Consider the following 20,326-nt stretch of genomic DNA (forward strand, 5'->3'; position numbering starts at 1 on the left):
CCAAAAAGCTATATTCAACTATTTTTTGTCCTCCTGAGGACATGTGTTAATTACATAGGAAAGACTTCCCTTTCATATTCTTTCATTAATATCATCTTGCTGTGATTAAAGTAATAAGGGTTTAAAAAACATACAAGTTGTCCCGATTTTATTTTTCAGATCATGAATTGAAGAGAGAAATTAGAGTAGTAAAAATGGACCAGAACAATTCTTGTGAAATTTAATTTTTTAAATATAAACAAGCTCTCTGGTATAGCATTGTAATCACAATTTAGGTGGGACAAAACCAAATCAGTTAACCATCCTAAAATAATCTATTCAAATTAAGGTTTATTTTGTTCAATACTGAAGGAATAAAAAGGAGAAAATACATGATAAAAATCTTGAGAAGTTATTTTCCTGTATTTTATTGAAAAGTTATTTTTAAGAGATAATCTACAACCATCACACAAATAAAAGGTATATATTAGATTTGTATTTTCACTTAGTATATTTTCTTGAATCATTAAAACATCATATTTTCATCCTAATGACAAAACTTCAAAGACTTCAATACGTCGAAATTTTGACTTGGAGTTTTAACAGAGATGATTTCTAAATTGAATTTCACCTAACAGATTTTATATGTATTGCCACATAACCTGGCAGCCCATAAGCAATTTTTAGTTGGTAACTCTGTTACTGAAGAATACTTCTATAATTGTGTCTTACTTCAGAATAGTTCTATAATTATGTCTAGTGTGAAAAAAAATCATCGTCAAAAGGCAAAACTAGAAAAGAATTAAACATAGACAATCAAGTAGATCTAATATAAGCAGTCTTCATGGAGATGTCATTTTTTTAAATCTCACAATAATGAAAATGTGGAATGTACATCTTGAAAAATGGGTTAGACTATTGAACAGTCTAATAGGAATACAAGGGACTATTTTTGTTTCTGAGGGACGAGTGGGACAGAGATTCAAAGTAGAAAAACAAGGCTGGTGTTGTGGTGAGATGGGTTAAATTGCAGTCTAGTATGCCAGCACCCCAAAGGAGCAATGGTTTGAGACTTGGCTAATCCATGTCTCATTCTGTTCCCTGGTAATGGCCTGGGAAAGAAGGGGGAAGCAGAGCGCCAGATGGACCAAGTGCTTGTGCCCCTGCTACTCATATATGAGATCCAGAAGAAGTGCCTAGCTACAGCTAGCTCAGCCTTGCCATTGTGGTCATCTAGGGAGTAGAACAGTGGATGGAAGAGCCCTCTCTCCTATTTCTTTCTTTCTCTTTCTTTCTTTTTCTTTCTCTCTCTCTCTCTCTCTCTCTCTCTCTCTCTCCCCCCCCCCCTCCTTACAACTTCCTTTCAAATAAATAAGTAAATCTTTAAAAAGCAAGTCTATTCTCCATGATTCAGACACAAACTAAAAAATTTTTCCAGATTTGAAATTTGGCTATTGTTTACAGCCTATAGCTGTATTCATGAGTAATGGTGGTGCTTTTTTCACTTGTTATTTGTTGAAACCTTTACCCTATGAGGTGTTAAGTGGAATGAAAATAACCAATTGTAAAAATTTTTAAAAAGAAAAAGAAAAAGGAGGGTGGGTAGGGAATGTAAGAACAATGGAGGGTAGGTTGCTCCTAAATCAGTATTGTGAAATACATGAAATATGTCCACTGTTTATAAATAAGACCCAAACACATGAAAAGAATTACCTAATGGATTTTCTAACGTACATGAAGACTGGAGTGGTAACACAAATTTTCAAGAATATCTTTCATCAGAATATGTAGCTCTTAGTAGAAAATTTTGCCAATTGTAAAATGCAACTGAAATGTCTATATTATTTGGTATGATTTAAATTTACATATAAATACATAACTATATATTAGGAGCAAATATATGTAAGAGGCTTGGGCATAAATTCTTCTTTTAATGTGTTCTTCTCTTTCTGTGCTAAAGATATACTTCCACAAGACAAGTACTAGCCACCGGTATCCAAAGACAAAAGCCTATGTATACATACAGGTTGGAAGATGGAAGTAGAAACAACTCTACAAGTGCTTTCATAGAAAATATGCACACAAGACAGTTCCATACTTGACACAAAGTAGATCACAATCCCTTTATTCTCATGTCCCTTGAGCTGCAGTTTTGCAAGGAATTCTGAAGTACTAGGCCTTACCTATTATCTGGTGTCTGTTGATTGGGAGAAGAAACAGGAGTACTGGGCTTTGGTGGTATTGGAGGGTGAACAGTTGGTTCCCTTTAAAACAGAAAGCAGACATTTATTCCACCTTGGAAGCACAGTGTGTTAACATCTACTAACCAAAGGCATTCATTATCTACATAGAAGCATCTCTTGCCTCTTACACCGCTATCTAAAAGATACCCGAAAGTCAGAATCCACACAGCATCAGACATGAGAAGTCAAATGTTTAATTATAGTTACTGTCAAAGTTCATTTAATTAGATTTAAAGAAAACCAGATGCTGTTTCGACTGTAGTTTGAACTGTAATATGCTCTTTAAATGATGTATTTTGCCAGTCCATCTAGCTTAAGTCATGGCATTTACAGCCAGCAGAGTATGAGCACTGTAAATCATTCTTGGGCATTAACATATAAGCTTCTTTAGGAATTATGTGAGCTACCAGGCTACTATGGAAACAGCAAGAGGATTTCAATTTCACAGGCCTCAAGGTAAAGTTGATTTGAAGCTCTGGATTAAATCTGATTGCAGTATTGTCACCATAAGCCAGTTTGATGGTAGCAGAATATACACACACACACACACATACACACACTCCAGCCAAAATTTTCCAATGAAACCCAAACATATTCTCTAATATAACTTGATTTAGTGATCCAGGACCAAGATTATACACATATTTTGTATGAAGTCAGAAATGTACCAAGGGCATGTCACTCCCCATCTTCCTGCCACTCCCACTCCAGTGGTTCCCAGTTCCACTCAAGATGAACTCCTGACTTTTCTGAGAAGGACACCAATGTGTCCTCTGGCTTCAGTACCATGCTAGGTAGGTGCACACCCTGGAGTCTTACTATCTGAATTGCCAGACCTGTGTCAATATGTTAATCTCAGTCTTCTCCTTCACCTGTAATAACCCTTCTGGTCAAATTGTTGGAGTATCAAGTGAGATCATGCTTTTATTCAATAAATGTATACTGGTTGCTTCTTTACTTACAAATCACTCCATGAGGTGGATAATGTTCCTATTCTCAAAATGCTTTGAATATACAAATAAACACATTTAGGAGGAAAAGTGCTACGCAGAAAAGTAAAAAGGGGGTAACAGGATACAAAATAATGAAGTGCAGAATACCTAACAAGGATTCTCTGCTGAGTGAAATTCAAGCTGAAATCTACAAGAAGTAATAGAACGAGCAATGTGGACATCAGGAGGAGAAAGACAAAAATGCAGACATAAATCAGGGAAGAGATGTCACTTAACACCTGCCAATGGATAAGATCATGAATGAGGCACTGCAAGCAGAGACAAAAGAAGGACAAGGGTTGGAGCTTTACAATCTTTAAAATGTGCAGGTCAAGAATATAGAAAGAACTGCAAGAGTCTGAGGGGCAGTGGCACAGGAGAAAAGAAGAGAAAAATGAGAATGTGGTAGCCTAGAAGCAAAATAAGAGAAATATTTCAAGCAGAGGATAAATGAGCATCACTATTATTACTGTTAGATCTGATAAAACAAGGACTGGGGAATTGCCATGGTTTTGGTCATCAGTACCACTCATAAGAGCAGTTTTGATGGAGTAGAAAAAAACATGATATGAATGCACTTAAAAGAAAATGTGAAATAAGGATATCGAGACACTGATTTGGTGTTTTCCACTGAAGATGGAAAATGGGCAGTTCAAGGAACTTGGTGGGTCAAGCAAGGCTCCTACGGCACAAGGAGTTGATATTTGGAACAACCCAGTGAGTCACTGATGCACTGAAAGAGTTGAAGAACTCAGGCTAAAGTGGAGGTGGTGGCTGGTCTTGGGTGGAAGCATAGAGTGCATTCAAGGTAGCAAGAAGGGATACAACCAGAAAATTGTAGCTGAGGTATGACTTGACTCAGGATGGAGGGACTTCTCCCTCACTTAATTCTCATTTCTCAGTAAAATAAAATACATTATTTCCCAATGAAGAAGTAAGTTAGAGTTGAGGTTTGAAAGAGTGTGAACAACCTTCTAGGACATGAGACTAGTAAATAGTCTTGGGAACTGTAACCTCGGGGTAATAAAAAACATGTATTTAATCAGACGATTATAAGCCAGCAACTTTACATATGGTAATCCATTTAGTCCTCACTACAATCCTAGAAATAAGCATTATTCCTCATCCTACTTTATAGATGAAAAGACTGAAACACAGAGGTAAAAATAAACATCCTGTAATGACAAAGCTCATAAGGAGCATGGTGAGGAATCTGTACCAGTAAGTCCATAAGCACACTTCATGCTATGCTTCCTTTCACAGGATCGCCAGGCTACACAAGCGATTAAAGGCTGCTGTTGTGCCCAACACTTGGCACTCCCCAATTCCACTCCGTTGCAATTCCATGCCCATCTAGAGTACCTCCTTCTTTCTCTCACCTGGATGTCTCCTTGCTCTTCAGTCTTTGGCATAAGATGATGGTCAAAGCTGTGTTTGGTATTCCCCTACATTTTCCCCACAGCAGCCCTGTCCTCAGTTTGGGATACTGCCAAACTGCTTACACCATAGTCATGTTAATAAGAGTTAAATCTCTCCTATTTTAGAATTCTTAAGAATTCCATGAAGTGGGGCCCGGCGGCATGGTCAAGCGGCTAAGGTCCTCGCCTTGAATGCGCCTCGGGATCCCATATGGGCGCTGGTTCTCATCCCGGCAGCTCCACTTCCCATCCAGCTCCCTGCTTGTGGCCTGGGAAAGCAGTGAAGGACGGCCCAAAGCTTTGGGACCCTGCACCTGCGTGGGAGACCTGGAAAGAAGTTCCTGGTACCTGGCTTCGGATTGGTGCAGCACCGGCCGTTGCGGTCACTAGGGGAGTGAATCATCAGACAGAAGATCTTCCTCTGTCTGTCTCTCCTCCTCTCTGTATATCTGACTTTGTAATAAAAATAAATAAATCTTAAAAAAAAAGAATTCCATGAAGTGGTAAATCTTGACTGCGTGATTTGGGAGGCAGAGATGGCTAAAAAGAAGCAAAACTGAGATGATCTGTACAGTTCTCAGAGCGAAAAGGTGGGAGTGCAGCTGTGAATGTCAAGAAAAGTAGAAGAGTGGGTTTATTTTCAAGGGTGATGCATTTGCACGCCTGCTGGGCCAGGGCCAGTCAATGCCCAGTCGACTTCAATCACCTGAAAGGAGCTTTCATTCGCATCTCTGCAGTGACAGCCACAGATGACAGATCCCAAGCCCTGGGGGGTGGAGCAATGAGAGAAGTCATTCATGCCGTGCCAGGAGCACGAGGGATGCCAAGCCAGGGATTAAAATGGGAGAGCAAGGCAGGAAGCTGTGGTCTGGAATGTTTTGAAGAAAAGGAAACAAGAGACATTTATAGGGATGATCCTAGTTACATTCTCCTTTGAGACACAATGGTTAAGCTTGAATAAGTTGACCTTGCTTCCCCTGCTGATCTACCCCCCCCAAATCCTAAGAACTTTGCAGGATCTATACTACCACAGAAGTGGTTATAATAATAAAAATAGTTTTCGGCAATAGAAAAAGAAAGAGCTTTCATGAGAAATGTGAAAACTCAGATTTTCGTTTATAGGACATAGCTTAAAGAAATACCACTCTGAAGAAAGATGTAACAAGCTAATCCTCTACCTGTGGCACCAGTTCATGTCCTGGCTGCTCCGCTTCTGATCTACCTCCTTCTTTATGACATGGGAAAGCAGCAGAGGATGGACCAAGTCCTTAGGACCCTGCACCCATGTAGGATATTCAGAAAGAAGCTCCTGGCTCCCACCTTTGGATCAACTCAGCTCTGAAAGTTGCAGTTATTTGGGGAGTGGGGAATGAACCAGAGGATGGGAGATCTCTCTCTCTCTCTTTCTCTCTCTCTCTTTCTCTCTCTAAACTCTGCTACTGAAATAAAAATAAATCTTAAAAAAAAAAGAAAGCTATTTACATGGGTTCCTTCACATGTTTAGCTGCAAACATAAACTGTGTTTATCATGACTTTTCTGGATAAGATGTTTGGTTCTTTGACTTTTGTTGGAGTCAGACTTTGTGAACAATCTATTATTGCAGCATAAATCTGGATTTAACAAAGAATCATAGTTAACTAGTATTTGATTATGTGTTTAATTTTCTTATCTCTTCTAGAATCTCAGAAATGTGTCAGCTTTTCCTAGCTCTCACACATTATTTTATTCAATCCATCATCTAACTTATGAGGGGCACAGTATTATTATTATAACAAATGCTATAAAAATGATATAAAAATGTTGATTTTCCCCAGGTCACACTAGAACTAACTGGCTCAGCCAGAGTTTCAAAGTAGTTTTTCTGATGTCAAACACCGTGCTTTTTCCTCTATAGCTTATTGTATTCATCTAATACTCTCCTAGGTATTTCTCAATGCAAATTTGTAAAACAAAACAGATCACTCTAAAATGTTTCCTTGTCCAAGGAAGTGGCATTAGTCCAATAGGCACTTATTCTTCAACTGTTCCATTTATAATGTGAGGACAAACAGCTGTGTAAGTGGTAAAATCAGGATTGCAAACAGTGGAAATTATATGGCCCATGCTTTCAGAAAGCTACAAAATATTAAGGCATGTTCTAGATGATAGTTATTGTGATGATGTCTCACTTCTGGCAGCCAGTGGCCATTTAAAAAACCATAACACGATCATGGAGCATGTGTGTTTGAACTAGAAATCTAGAGACCTTGGTTCCAGAGCAGCTTTGCCTCCAACTTTACAATCAATCATGCAAAAATGTACTGATTTCCTCTGAACATCTGATCTTTCCATCTATAAAAGAAAGATTGGTCCATATGTATAGATGACCAATCATGATTGTAGGAGGTGGTAGACAGGGGAGTGGAGCTCAAACACTGTCCTCCTCAAGTCCACAAACACCCACTAAGTATCAGGACACTCGTGTCAAACATATACAGAGAGGCCGTCATGGTTAACAAAACTTAAATTTAGGCTGAATCTCTAAGAACATAAACCAACCTTATTTGGTTAACAAAAAGCCAAATGTTTATAGATTTGCTTAAGTCAGACTAGATTTCAGTCCTTAGATAGTTTCTCCTAGACATAAGAATAGTGTAACTGTGCTTGCTTTGGCAGCACATAAAAAAATAAATATATATGTGTATATATATGTATGTATATGTATATATATATATAGTACAACTAATATTTAGTGAAACTGTGAAAAACATGTAGCCTTAAAAAAAAGATTTACTAAAATCGTACTGAAGGTACGATTAGGTAAGATATGAAACTATAAAACTTTTAAAAGAAAAATCTTTAACATAAGTCATTCAATAAAACTTGATAAAGTTATCATTTTTTGAGTGTCTGAGAATTTTACCTTGTACAAAAAGACTTTTGCTGAGATTGAAATGCAATCTATTTTTATTTTAAAGGCAGAGTAATAGAGAGGAGAGAAAGAGGCTTCCATCCCTAGATGTTTACAACAGCAAGGGTAGGGCTGGGTGGAAGCCGGTAGCCCAGAACTCCTGTGGATCTCCCACGTGAGTGAAGAGGACCTTAGCACTCCATCATGTGCTGCCCACCAGGGTGCACATTAGCAAGAATCCGGACTGGAAGTGGAGCAGGCACTTGAGTCAGGCATTTCCAGAGGGGATGCGTGCATTCCAAGCATTGTGTTAACTGCTGAGCCACAACAGCTGCTCCTATTGTTCTTATTGAGTGTGACATCAACTTCACAAGAGGATTTAGTACTGATAGAATTTAAAATGCTGTAGCGTAATTATAACTTTACACTTTTCCTCTTATAGTTACAGACAAAAAATGTATAACTGTGTAGTCTACAGTTGCCATGGCAACTCCTCAATCAGGTTTTTTTTCTCTCCTCTAACTCTACCAGCTAACTGGAAGTGAAAAACGCAGGAGATGAGGTTAAAATAAGGCTGAAAATTAATGAAGGAATATAGAAAATATTTAATTGTATTGACAGTTTCCTGGGTATGTTTCCACTAAATTAATTTTGTCAGATACTATTTACATCTTCTTATTGAAAATGCTTCCAGAACAGGAAAAAAAACCACTGGTTTGTTTGTTTTGGTGATGGTGTTGTTGGCATTCATGTTGCTAAGTCAGTATAACAGATAATATTAACAAACACATTTACCATCTATGAAGCCACACTTTAAATTTAACCTAGGTGAAATTCTTAAATGAGCTTTACATTTCATTTAACCACTGAATAAACCACCTAAATCCAAGTCCAACACACTGACTTTACCATAAACAGAACGCGAAGATTTACTGGTGGGTTCTAGAGACAGAAAGGAGCTTCAACATCAACTTTGCAGAACAGTTATTTCCATGTTTTAAGATAAAGCAACTGAAAATCTCTCCTGATTGGCAACTGCTATCCACTCCATTGACTTGAGCCTGGCAAATGCTTCTAAAGGGTTCACATAAAAGACTCAGAGCTTGAAGAACAATGACACACACTGGTGTTTTCTGACAAATCGCTTTGCACCGGGCCTTCTGACAGATCTTAGGTTAAAAGAAGTAAGAAGAGGGGCGCATCCACTGGTTCTGACCTGATGGTCTACACTCTAGATGACACTTGTGCTGTCTTTAAATACATTTTATAATATCTGGCACATGGTCAGAGCTCAAATTACATAACATCACATCATTAGGCTTAAACTAGAAACATGATATTCTGAAAAGGTACTTGAGCTTACCATAAATTATGGATGAGTCTCTGCCCATAATGGCATCAAGACATTTTCCACATAACATCAGATTTAGAATGACTGAATTTCCTGCTGTTACTAAGCATAACTGGTAGAGATGTTTCATGAATGAAAAGGTAACGGTTCTACACACACACACGCACCAGGTTGTCTTCTGCCCTCCTTCTTTTCCAGACTTGCTACATTTCCTCCTCTTCTCCTCAGCCATTCTCTTTGGAGATGATCTGAGATGCTCTCTCCTCTTTTGTGGTGTTTTTACCTCTGTGCTGATTACACCCAGGGCCCTGTCTCAATCAGGGTCATCCTTCATGCTTGGCAAATCATGACTAAAAATGTCTCCCTGTCAGACCCTGAGTTTCTTAAAACAGACTGGGTCTTATACTACGCTATGCTCCAAAAATCTACTAAAGTAATTTCTGAGCATATAATCAGAGCTCCACAATTGCTCTATGGAAAAGAAAAGGCAAAGAAAATCAGAGAGGGAGATGTTTAGACAGTCACCAAACCAAAGCATATAGAGTAAGCCCCAATTATTAAAAAAAAGAAAAAGAAGAAGAAGAAAGAAAACCGGGACAGTGGGTTGAAGGAAATCCATGTTCTTGTAAATACCAAGAAATATTAAAATGAACTAATCAATATAAACTTATTGACATGATTACAGGTATGTTTACTCAATAAACCAAAGGACTATAGTTGTTGAGGACATTGTTAATTGTACCGTACTATTAATGACTAAATTAGAATTACAGACAATAAATTTTCAGAGTTTAGATGACAAGGGAAAAGTATTCTTGGACAGGAAATCTGTGTGGAGGAGATAATAGCTTCACACCAGACTTTCCAGGGTGGCACATGGTGGCTGGGCACTAACATACATCCACCACTCTGCCAGTCTCTCATTGTTGCTCACTTCCAGTGCGGAACTGCTGCAGCTGCATTTTCACTTTTCTGTTCCTCCTCTATACGTGATTCATAGACACATACTAAGATTCCACTTCCACTGTCTTCTCATTTAATACATTTTCCATGGTAACTCACTTACAAGATACCATATCAAATACTGGGCTTCATCCGCCAAACCTAGGTCTCAGACACTAGCCTCTTACCCAAGCATAATCCTTCCCAGATATTTCCTATTGATTGAAAACCACCCCCACCAATACCGCCTTCCAGCATCCCAGATCCACCTGCTCAAAACAGAGCAATCATATCTAAGACTAATCATGTCTTTCCCTTTTGTTCCTGTTTCTTCCCACATTGATTGGTGGCATCGCTCTACTTTAATGCTTACCCAAGGCCCTGTTAGCAGCTCTCCTTATCACAACAGCTTTCTGACACATCAAATGTTCTTCCTGTGACACTAGATCTGAGCTTTTGGTGATTTGCTATCCATACTGTCTAACTTTGAGGGCAGCCACCTTTTGAAATTTTCTGACCTGGGAACTGCCCACCAGACTAATATCTGATATCACCTACACATATAGGCCGCTCTCAGCTTCTCCTCTCTGAGGGAGTCTCTGAGGACCCCCTTGCTCTCTCCTCCACATCTGGATGGTGGCCCCTGTGCAATGTCTTTGGGGGGCGAGTGCTGCAGGTGACTGTCTCAGCAGGCAAACCTACCATTGCCCCACCCAAATGAAGCTCTCAGGATGCTACTGCCACCTCATGGCCATATCTTTTATCTCCCTCAGCTCTAATCCCATGACTTCACAGGGAAGGCCGAATGAAGGGAAGTAAAACACAAATCAGTGAGAGTTTGATGGTATAAGGATGAATAGCTGATATTCCTATTGTTCTGACATGAAAGAACAATTTTTGCTTTAAAAGATAGCATAAAATGTTTCTCCAAGAAGTACTAATGAAACTTAAATATACCTTGCCAGTAGGGTGCTGACTTCTTACCGCTATCTATACCCACAAAGTCATGATACATTTCAATAGCAGAATGATGAACTTGCGACTGCTGTTGAAGAACTATACTATTATAATAATATGGGGGGTTGGGGAAACCGTTGGGAGGAGGAGGAATGATGAGGGTGGAAGGGGAAATCCCTGAGCTTGTGGAACTGTATCATTAAAAAAATAGTGACTGCATGCTCACATTTAGTTATGATGCTGATATTAGCTATCTAATAATAGCCTGACATGGCAGAGAAAGAACTAAACCCCCTGGCATAACAGGAATTTGGGAGAGGCTAGAAAACTGAGAGCAGAGGAAAAGATATAAATGAGGAGATGACTGATGGGCAAAACAGTAACAGTAAGATCAGTGAGTGGTGCCCAGTGGGTGATCAAGAAAGTTACAGCAAGTTCTGATATTCCATTTCACATCATTTGGCTTCAGCTTCTGCAAGGTATTGCTATTATTCCTGCAACCACACATCACTATTTAAACTTCTCACACATGGCATTTGATGAATCAACGTGACCTAATGGACAGGAAGACAACACTGCAAATGGAAGAACAATATTGCTGAGGGTGTGCAGGGGTGGAAGCCTGGTAAATTTCAAGCAGGTTAAGCAACTAGAACAGAGAGCATAGGAGAGCAGTGAGGGGGTGATCTTAGCAATCAATGCTAAGAATTTGCATCATTGTTTATAAAAGCAATAACAAGTCACTGTGATCATTATGTAGGACAATAACATGGCCCAGTTACCCTTTCATAAATACTACTCTGACAAAGCGTGGGAAAGAAATGGGTGAGCAAGCATCAGGGAGAATAAAGGGAACGTATTCACATGATTATAACTAGGGTAGGGACATGGGTTTAAGAAGCATTTAACTGTACATATGGAATGCATAAAATCTGCCCTATTTACATTAATAAAAATTTTAAAATTTAGAAAAAGTAATTGTTGAGCAGCTGGCAGCAAGGCACAGTGGGTGGAGCCACTGCCTGCAAAGCCAGCATTCCATAAGCGCACCAGTTATGGCCCTGGAAAAAGCAGCAGACATGTCCCTGCTCCCAGGTAGAAAACCTGGATGAAAATCCTGACTTTGGTCTGGCCCAGCCCCGCCACTGTGATCACCTGGGGAATGAACAGTGAATGAAAGATCTCTGTATCTGTCTCTCCCTTTCTGTCTTTCAAAACAAACAGATTTTTTAAAGAAGAACTTAGAGGATGTGTTAACAGACTGTATAATCGTGGTTATAGAGAAAAAGATAAAAAGAATAGCTTCAAATTTTCAGAGTGTTAGAGAACAATAAATATAAAATAAATCTTTAAAAATAGAGAATTATGTATTTCATTGTCACCAGTTGAGTTTGCAGTGATTTTTTAAACATTTGTTTATTTTTATTTGAAAAGCAGATTTACGGAGAGATAAGGAGATATAGAAAGATCTTTCATCTACTGGTTCACTCTCCAAATGGCCACAATGGCCAGTACTAGGTGGGTCCAAAGCCCAGCCTTCTTCCAGTCTCCCACATGGGAGCAGGAGCCTGAGCACTTGGGCTATCCTCCACTGCTTTCCCAGGTGAATAGCATATACAGGCAGAGAGTTGGATTGTAAGTGCAGCAGCCTGGACTCACACCATCCACATATGAGATGTTGGCACAGCAGGCAGAAGCCTGACATGTGGACTTCTTACCACTATCTATACCCACAATGTCACTGAATCACCCGAATGTGAAGCAGGCATCTGGTCATCTAAGCATAACTCAGCAAGAAATATGGAGTGGATAGTGAATAAATGACCATCTTAAACATGAATTATACTGCTGAGTGGCAGAGCCCAGAAGGGTAGGAGAGGGAAACGAAAGGAAAGGCAGCGAAAGCTGAAGCAGAGGCTTTGTGCCTTTAGGAACATTTCAGGCTGTCTAAAGGATGATAAAGTACTAAAAGAGACTCTCGAAGAGTGACTAGAGACAGAAAACCCAGAAGAGTGAGTTGGGAGCCTGATTTTCAAGACTGTGAGGGAAGAACTCATAAAGGCATGACTACTCAGCGTGTCTTCCAAAAGATCAAATAGTTGTAGGAGCAACACGTGAACAAGGATGATCAGTGAGGTCCTGAATGACCTTTCAAAGGAGCCAATGTCATGCACCTGTGATCAGGGGACCCGAAAACAGCAAGCATCTCATTGTGTCTGAGGACATCAGCTGGGACGGGGAGAGACGGATGCCCAGCTGAATGGAGCTGTACAGTCAGGCTATCAAGTTCTTAGGGACTTACTCTTTTTTTTTTTAGAAAAGACATTTATACATGAAAAGGGGGACAAGCAGTGAAATAGGGGTCTGATAGGGAACTAAAAGGAGAAGTTAACATTAACCACGAACAATTGTTATAAGTCTGACAATTTCGGTTTTGATTAAAATGAAAAGAAAATACATGTTCTGACAGCCTTTGTTAAAACTCAGAGGAAAATCCTATGGCACATTTAAATAATATAAAACACTATACTGTGTCATCTCTGTTCTCAGCAAGAGACTAAAGAAGGCAGAGAATATTTTCATCCATAGGGCTGGAAACACAATAGCCACAGAGAAAGCTTGGAAATCAGCCAGGAGAGATGGAAGTTTTATTTAAGCTCAAAATATTACAGGCCATGTCTTGCTGAAATGAATTATAGCTTCACTCTTTGATATTTATCAAAAATGAAATGAGAGGCTTTCAAAGACAGTCAATTCTTAACTCTAAAATTTTGATTGCCCAAGCCTGAGCTCTTTCTCTCTTTTTAAAAATACCTTGTTGAAATGCAATATACTAATATACATACCAAGAAATGCCCAGAAGCATAGCAAAAATGAACGGTGTTTTTATCATCTGATCACAAACAAAATCAACATTAAAAACTAAAAACAAGGCACTACAAGAGTCCTCACTTTCCCTCTCAATTTCTTTTTTTCAATGAATAAGAGTATATTGTCATTTATATGATGTGATTCCATGAAGCACTATTTGAAACTATTTATCAAATGATATGACATTTATGGAGTTTTATAACTCTCTCCATATATTAACTGCTACATAAAAGAGAAACCAGGATATTTATCTTTTCGGGTCTGGCTTATTTCACTTTGCATAATATTCTCCAATTGTATTTTTTCCTTCCTTCCTTCCTCTCTCCCTACCTTCCTTGTTCCTTTCCTTCTTTCTTTCCTTCCTTCCTTCTTTTTTTGTCAAATGAGAGCATTTTATTTGTTATGGCTGAGTAATATTCCATAGTGTATATACAGCACATTTTCTTTATCCAGTTATCTGTTGATCAAAAATCTAGGTTGATTCCATATGTTAGCTATTGCAAATTTGGCTGCTATACTCATCAGAATATGGGCAACTCCTTCAGCTGCTAACATCATTTCCTTTGGATATTTTCCCAGTAGTAAGTAGCTGGGTCATAATGGTAGATCTATTTTTAAGTTCTCTGAGGAACTGCAGTACTGAGATCAGAATCCTTTCATTGCAAGAACTAATTACATAACATACTAAATGGGATACTTGCCTTAGGAAATGGTACTTTTTCCTCTAATTATAAAATAGGATTTTGGGGGGGTGGGGACAGGCACCATGGCACATCAGGTTAAACTGCTGCCTGGTGCACCCATATCCCATATGTGCACAGGTTTGATTCCTGGCTGCTGCACTTCCAATCCAGCTCCCTGCTAATGTGCCTGAGAGCATAGCAGAGGATGGCCCAAGTCCTTGGACCTACAACCATGTGGGAGTCAGAGAGTGTTTCAGATTCCTCACTTGGGCCAGACCCAACAGTTGCCATCTTGGCCATTTTGGTAGTAAACCAGAGGATGGAAGACTGTGTGTGTGTGTGTGTGTGTGAGAGAGAGAGAGAGAGAGAGAGAGAGAGAGAGAAAGAAAGAGAGAGAGAGAGAGAGAGAGAAAGAGAGAGAGAGAGAGAGAGAGAGAGACACTCCCTCTCTGCAAATCTGCCTTTCAATTAAATAAATATTTAAAAATAAGATTATTTTAGAAACTTAAATTTCTAATTTGTTTCACTTTACTGGCTTTGTGTTAATTATGTTCATATGCATGTAAATAAATCCTTAGAGACACTGGCATAATTACAGATATGTGGAGATAGATAAAAACATAAGGACAGATGTGCAAAGTCATCATCATAGATGTATACACAGGGATGGACAGCCTTATTATTCCAGGGGTCATTTGGGTATGCATAACATCATGCATAATCATCAAATTAAAATTCACCTGCTTTAGACTCACTGAATTTCAAATCTCACCTGTGATTGTCCTGGTAGGGTCAGACAAAATAAGTTCACAGGCTTTAAACGACCTGTAGGCTGGATGTCCCCCACCCCCAGATATAGTATCATGAGTTCTATTCATTAAAAATCTTGAGACCCCTGGGAGTAGTTTACAAAGTTGAAGTAATAGCATTTTATCCAAACATGGTGCCAACACAAGTTTTCAATCCAAACAAGTAAAGATGATTTCTTCTATAGTATATCAGTCAAAAAAGAAATGAAGGTTGAGATGATCTATGATATTAAAGAATACAGATAAGTCAAGGGAAGAACAGCTCTAAAAAGGACTTGTTCCTAGAATAAGGGAAATCTGATGGCTTTTTCAAGTGTTCTGTACAGAGAGCAAGTAGGAGAAAACAAAAGCTCAGGAAAAGACTAAATGATGACAAAAGAAATGTTCACAAAGTGAACAACAGAAAAGAGAGGGGGAAGGGTGGGCACTGTAGAACAGCAAGCTCAGCTACTGCTGGGGATGCCAGCATTCCACACTGGAGCACCTGATCCAAGAGCCGTCTCCTCCACGCTTCCATCTAACTTTCTACACAAGCTTCCTGGGAGGCAGCAGATGATGGCCTAAGTACCTAGATTCCTTCTGTAGGAGACTAAGACAGAGTTCCTAACTTTGGTCTTGTCCATGCCTGAATTCAGTCATTCAAGATGTAAGTTAGGGGATGAACTATTCTTGCTCTCCATCTCTCTGTGAATCTGAATTTCAAATAAATAAATAAAATCTTTTTAAAAAGAGAAATATTTTGAGGATATAAGTACTGAGGGATTTGTTTTCAGAAAACAGGAGAGAAAAAAGAGAGAATAAGAGGAAGTGATTTTAGCACAGTTATTAGCTGTTCCATTTGTAATTATTTTTGATGAATTATTGTTCTTTGTACTGCTCTGAGTACAAAGATCTCTTTGTAAAACTCTTGTTTCCTTTCCTTGCATAATACTTGCTCTACTTATCAGCATTGACTAAAACACTATTTATCAGCCCTGAGAATGTGCTGGCATTGAAGGTGAGAAACAGGAGCTATAATCTGAATTCCTCCAAAGGAAAAGTGCTTAGAAATCAAAGGCATTGCTACACAGTTATAATCCCATCCCTCCCCTGAAAGCTTGCCGTGACATTATCTCTGATCCTCCAAGGGCCGACTTTTCATTTAGCCATTGTGTTAACAATCTGTTATTCACAAAAAGGAATGGATAGCTAAACTGATCATCTCAGCTGGATAATCTCCTCTTTTCCTTAGTTGCAATGCAATGGATCCAAGCCAGGTATCAGGAATAGGAACACAACTCATGCCATCTTCCATGTAAATCAGATCCAGAAAATCCATCACTGCATAAACTGTAAGGGCACAAAGCCCAGCACCATGAGTTCTCTGCCAATGAGATTCACGTGCTCAACAGGCACAGAAAACACGAGATGGCAACTCATGAGCACTCCTTCCATATTTGAACACAGTCACATAACCAGTCACTCATTATAAGAGAAGCCAACATTAACAGTGGAATAAACAGAGGACAAAAATAAGAAGTTAGTTTATAGTCAGTCACAGCTATCTCCGAGAAAATTGCCAGCTATTATCTAGCATACAAAATTGGATGGATCTTAACAATTTAGGCATAAAAAAATTGTAATAAACAGAGCTGCTAATTAACATTTTTTTCTTTTTGGTAATTCCATGTAAGGTACAGCCCAGAGAAGAATGTTAAAGAGCTTAAAGAAAAGAATATGTTAAACTAGAAATGTAACCCATGTTTGGTGGTTTGTTTAATTGCAAGTTATCTGTAGTCATTTAAAAGAAATTATTTTAACAGAAGATGTATGTAATTCCAAGTTGTGATTATTCAATATATCTAATAATTTGATTCAGTTATATACAGATGTACATAAAAGATAACAGACAAGAATTAAAAGGCCAACATTTGCTTTTATGTCTATTGACAATTAAGTCAATAAACATATTATAAATTATAATGCAATCCATTCATCTCCAAATATTGCTATTATTTAAAAATTAAAGAAATTGAAGACTGCATGATACATGAAATATTTAGAAAATAAACCAAGCTAAAATGAAATAATCACCTAGTTTAATAATACTTTTTTTCCAATGGTTAAAATTGGGAAAGCATATCCTGTAAAACATGAAAACATTTGGTGAATTTATTCTAACAGTAGAGGCAGGAAACCATTTTTTGATGCCAAAAGTCAATTCAAATCAGAGACCTATTTTTCTCCCTGTGTTTGTGACAGCATATACTGTGGGAGTTCTATATTTGCAGAATAGGCTTTTTGAAGGCTAGAGCATAGGCTGTGTGCTTTGGTCACTGATAACATTCCCAAGATTCTAGAACAATATCTGGTACATAGTAGCCATTTGTTACATTGAATTACTGTTACTATCATCACATGGAAATTATAGAACAAGGTGTCCTACTCCTGCTCTATAATTTTTGTTGTAACTACTGCTCTCCACAAAAACACAAGATAGGAGATGCTCATTTATCACAGCATTTCCAAGAAACTTGTCACACACCTCACCCTCATCCACTTGGCTCTAGCACTGCTCGGAGGTGGCTGAACATCAGGAGCCTGCGCTGGATCCCTGCCTAGGCTGAACTGGCTTCTCTCTCTAGTCCACTATGAAGGGTTGAATTGTGTTCCTTGCCACATCCAAGCCAAACACATGCAAATGATGAAGTCTTAGCCCACATTTCCTTACAAACGTGATCCATTTTGTTAAAAGTTTCATTGAAGATGCTTTAGTTAAGCGAGGATGAGGTCATACTGGTGTAAGATGGAACTCTAAGCTAGTAAGACTGGTGGCTGTTTGAGCAAAGGAGAATGGCCCTCAGAGACACCGTAGGGAGAGCACCAAGGGAGACATTAGACTGATGCTCATGTGAACTAGGGAATATCAAAGGCTGTCTGCAAACCACCAGAAATCAGGGAGAGCATGCAACAAACTCTCCTTAGACACCCTAATCTTGGACTTCTGCCTTTAGAACTCTGGGAAATAACATCCTTGTTTAAGCCACCAGTTTGTGGCACTTTTTTTTTTTTTTTGGCTATTCCAACAACCTAAGACAACCCCTTAGAGCTTGCTATATTCCTCACCAGCGACACTTGCACCCCAGTTCTCACTCTTACTGTGCACCAAATCATTCAGGGCTCAGAGTTCACAAAATCATCTCTCATTTACTCCAAAGCATACACATTGCCAATGTTATTTACATGCCTAGTGACGGACTTCCTCTTACCTTCTGCTGGCCGCTGTGCTGGGGGTGGCCTTAGAACCAGGAGGGGGAGGCGGAAACCAAGACTGTCTGTGGAGAAATGACATCAGTCATAAACCTGGTGCTTTGCAAGGCTGATGCCACCCACATGCCTGTCAGGAAAAGCGGAAAATAATTTGACAGATAACAAGGCCACGAGATTGTTTTATGTAAGGACTTAGAAATAAAAGATGTTTCATAAAGGAAATAGGAGATAACTGTCTTATATTTCAGGCTGTCTGATTCCCCAATTCCTTTTCTCATTTCCTTTGGCTATGAAAAATATGGATGCTGCCTTAAAAATAAACCTGACACAAATCTAGAAAAAAATACAACTGTTAAATCTAGACAATAGGTTCATAGTTGTTAACTGTACTGTTCTCTCCAGTTTTCTGTATGGCTGAATTATTCACGGAAGTAACAACATATCCTGTGATCTATTCAAAATATAATTTTTAAATGATGTGTGGTACAAAACTGTAAGACATAAGAATACTGAAAACACAAGTGAATACCGCAGCAGTGCTAACAACAATTTTAACCTCAATTAGTAAAACGCCCTCACCTTACAAGAATATTATTTTAATTGGCAGAAATAACTAAGGGCTTCATCTAAAAGACAGAGTTGAACAAAAAATGAGGATGCCGAAGAAGAGCAGAGAAGCCTGAGTGGACAGGAAAGGCTGGGATAAAGAGGTCGGAGGAGCTGATTTTAAACCATTGACTATCCCAAGGCATCACAGAACTGAACACAGATGGGGTGGAATCCAGCCACAATAAATTCACCTTTCTGCACAATGAGTGAGAGCTGGTCTCATCTGTCAAAGCAAAATGGGTACACCAAGTACAAGACTGAAATGTTCCTAAATTTCTCTTCCAGCCTAGTTGTTAAAGAAATACGATGCTTAGATTTGAGGGAATCACAGATTCTGAGACTCTACAGACAGAGCCCTGACTACAGGGAAAACTTAATCAGTCATTCCTCTCCAGGAGTGCTATAGCAGTACCAGAGAGTGAAGTCAACCCGACTACTTGCCAGTACAACAACACTCTGCACCAGGCTGGTGGTCCTAGGGTCAGGCAAATAAACAAGAAACTTTAAAAGCACTGAGGTTTACAAATCCTTGGCTGCCGTCTGAATCATGATCCACCTTCAAATGTGAAAATCTCTCCACCATCGTGTTCTGTCTCCTGAAGAATATTCTGCCACCACAAGTCACTCTTCTCCATGTGTAACGGATAGGTGGAGGAGCTGGCTTTTAGCCTAGAAGTTAGGTCACCCACGTCCCCCTTTGTACTGCTAGTGCTTGATTTCCAGCTCTGGCTCCTGCGGCAGCTTCCTGCCAATGCAGACCTTGAGAGGCTGTGGTGATGGTTCAGTTGTGCTCTTAGGCAGCTAGTTAGGGTCACAAGCTTGAAAGTCACCTCCCCCACCCATGTGGTCCTTTCTCTCCACATGCTCACCTACCATCAGCTGGAACCTGAGGCGTGTTGGTATTGCATTGCTGTGTAACAGCTCCCTTCAAAAGCCCCCATAAAGGCCTATGGTAGGGAGGGGCTCTCTCTATTGGTTTCATGCTTATGTCGCTCTGGCAGTCTAACTCTTGGCCTCTTCAGTACCTGCCTGTTCTTTGGCTTCCCATGGACAGACTCTGAGGACAGGTAGCCCCTGAGCATGGCCCTTGCATATCTGTATTCCTCACCCTCTGGTCACTGCTTGGGCTACTCAGTGAAGTCAGTGAAGATGCAAATGCCAAGATGCTTTGTGTTTCTAATTTGTGCATTTTCTATAGTTCTAGGAGAGGGAGGCCTGGCAGTAATGGAATGTGGACAGAGAAGCAAAGAAAAACTGAAGGTTTGCAGCTTTGTGAGTCCATGTTGTTTGCTGCATGTCTCTTAGGACAATTTTTACTGAGAGATCTGGATT

The 20,326-nt window shown here is 39.3% G+C and overlaps 1 protein-coding gene across 1 annotated transcript in view; it reads right to left on the reverse strand.

Moving 5' to 3' along the window:
* SCEL (sciellin) overlaps positions 1 to 20,326 on the reverse strand; it is a 274,453-nt gene that overhangs the window by 45,299 nt on the left and 208,828 nt on the right. Inside the window, exons 9-10 of the mRNA XM_058670950.1 lie at positions 18,385 to 18,450; positions 2,163 to 2,243 (exon numbers count right to left, since the gene is read on the reverse strand). Coding sequence (XP_058526933.1) covers positions 2,163 to 2,243; positions 18,385 to 18,450 — 147 coding nt within the window. The remainder of the gene's footprint in view (positions 1 to 2,162; positions 2,244 to 18,384; positions 18,451 to 20,326) is intronic.

This window comes from Ochotona princeps, chromosome 12 (assembly GCF_030435755.1).
Source record: "Ochotona princeps isolate mOchPri1 chromosome 12, mOchPri1.hap1, whole genome shotgun sequence".
NCBI lineage: Eukaryota > Metazoa > Chordata > Mammalia > Lagomorpha > Ochotonidae > Ochotona > Ochotona princeps.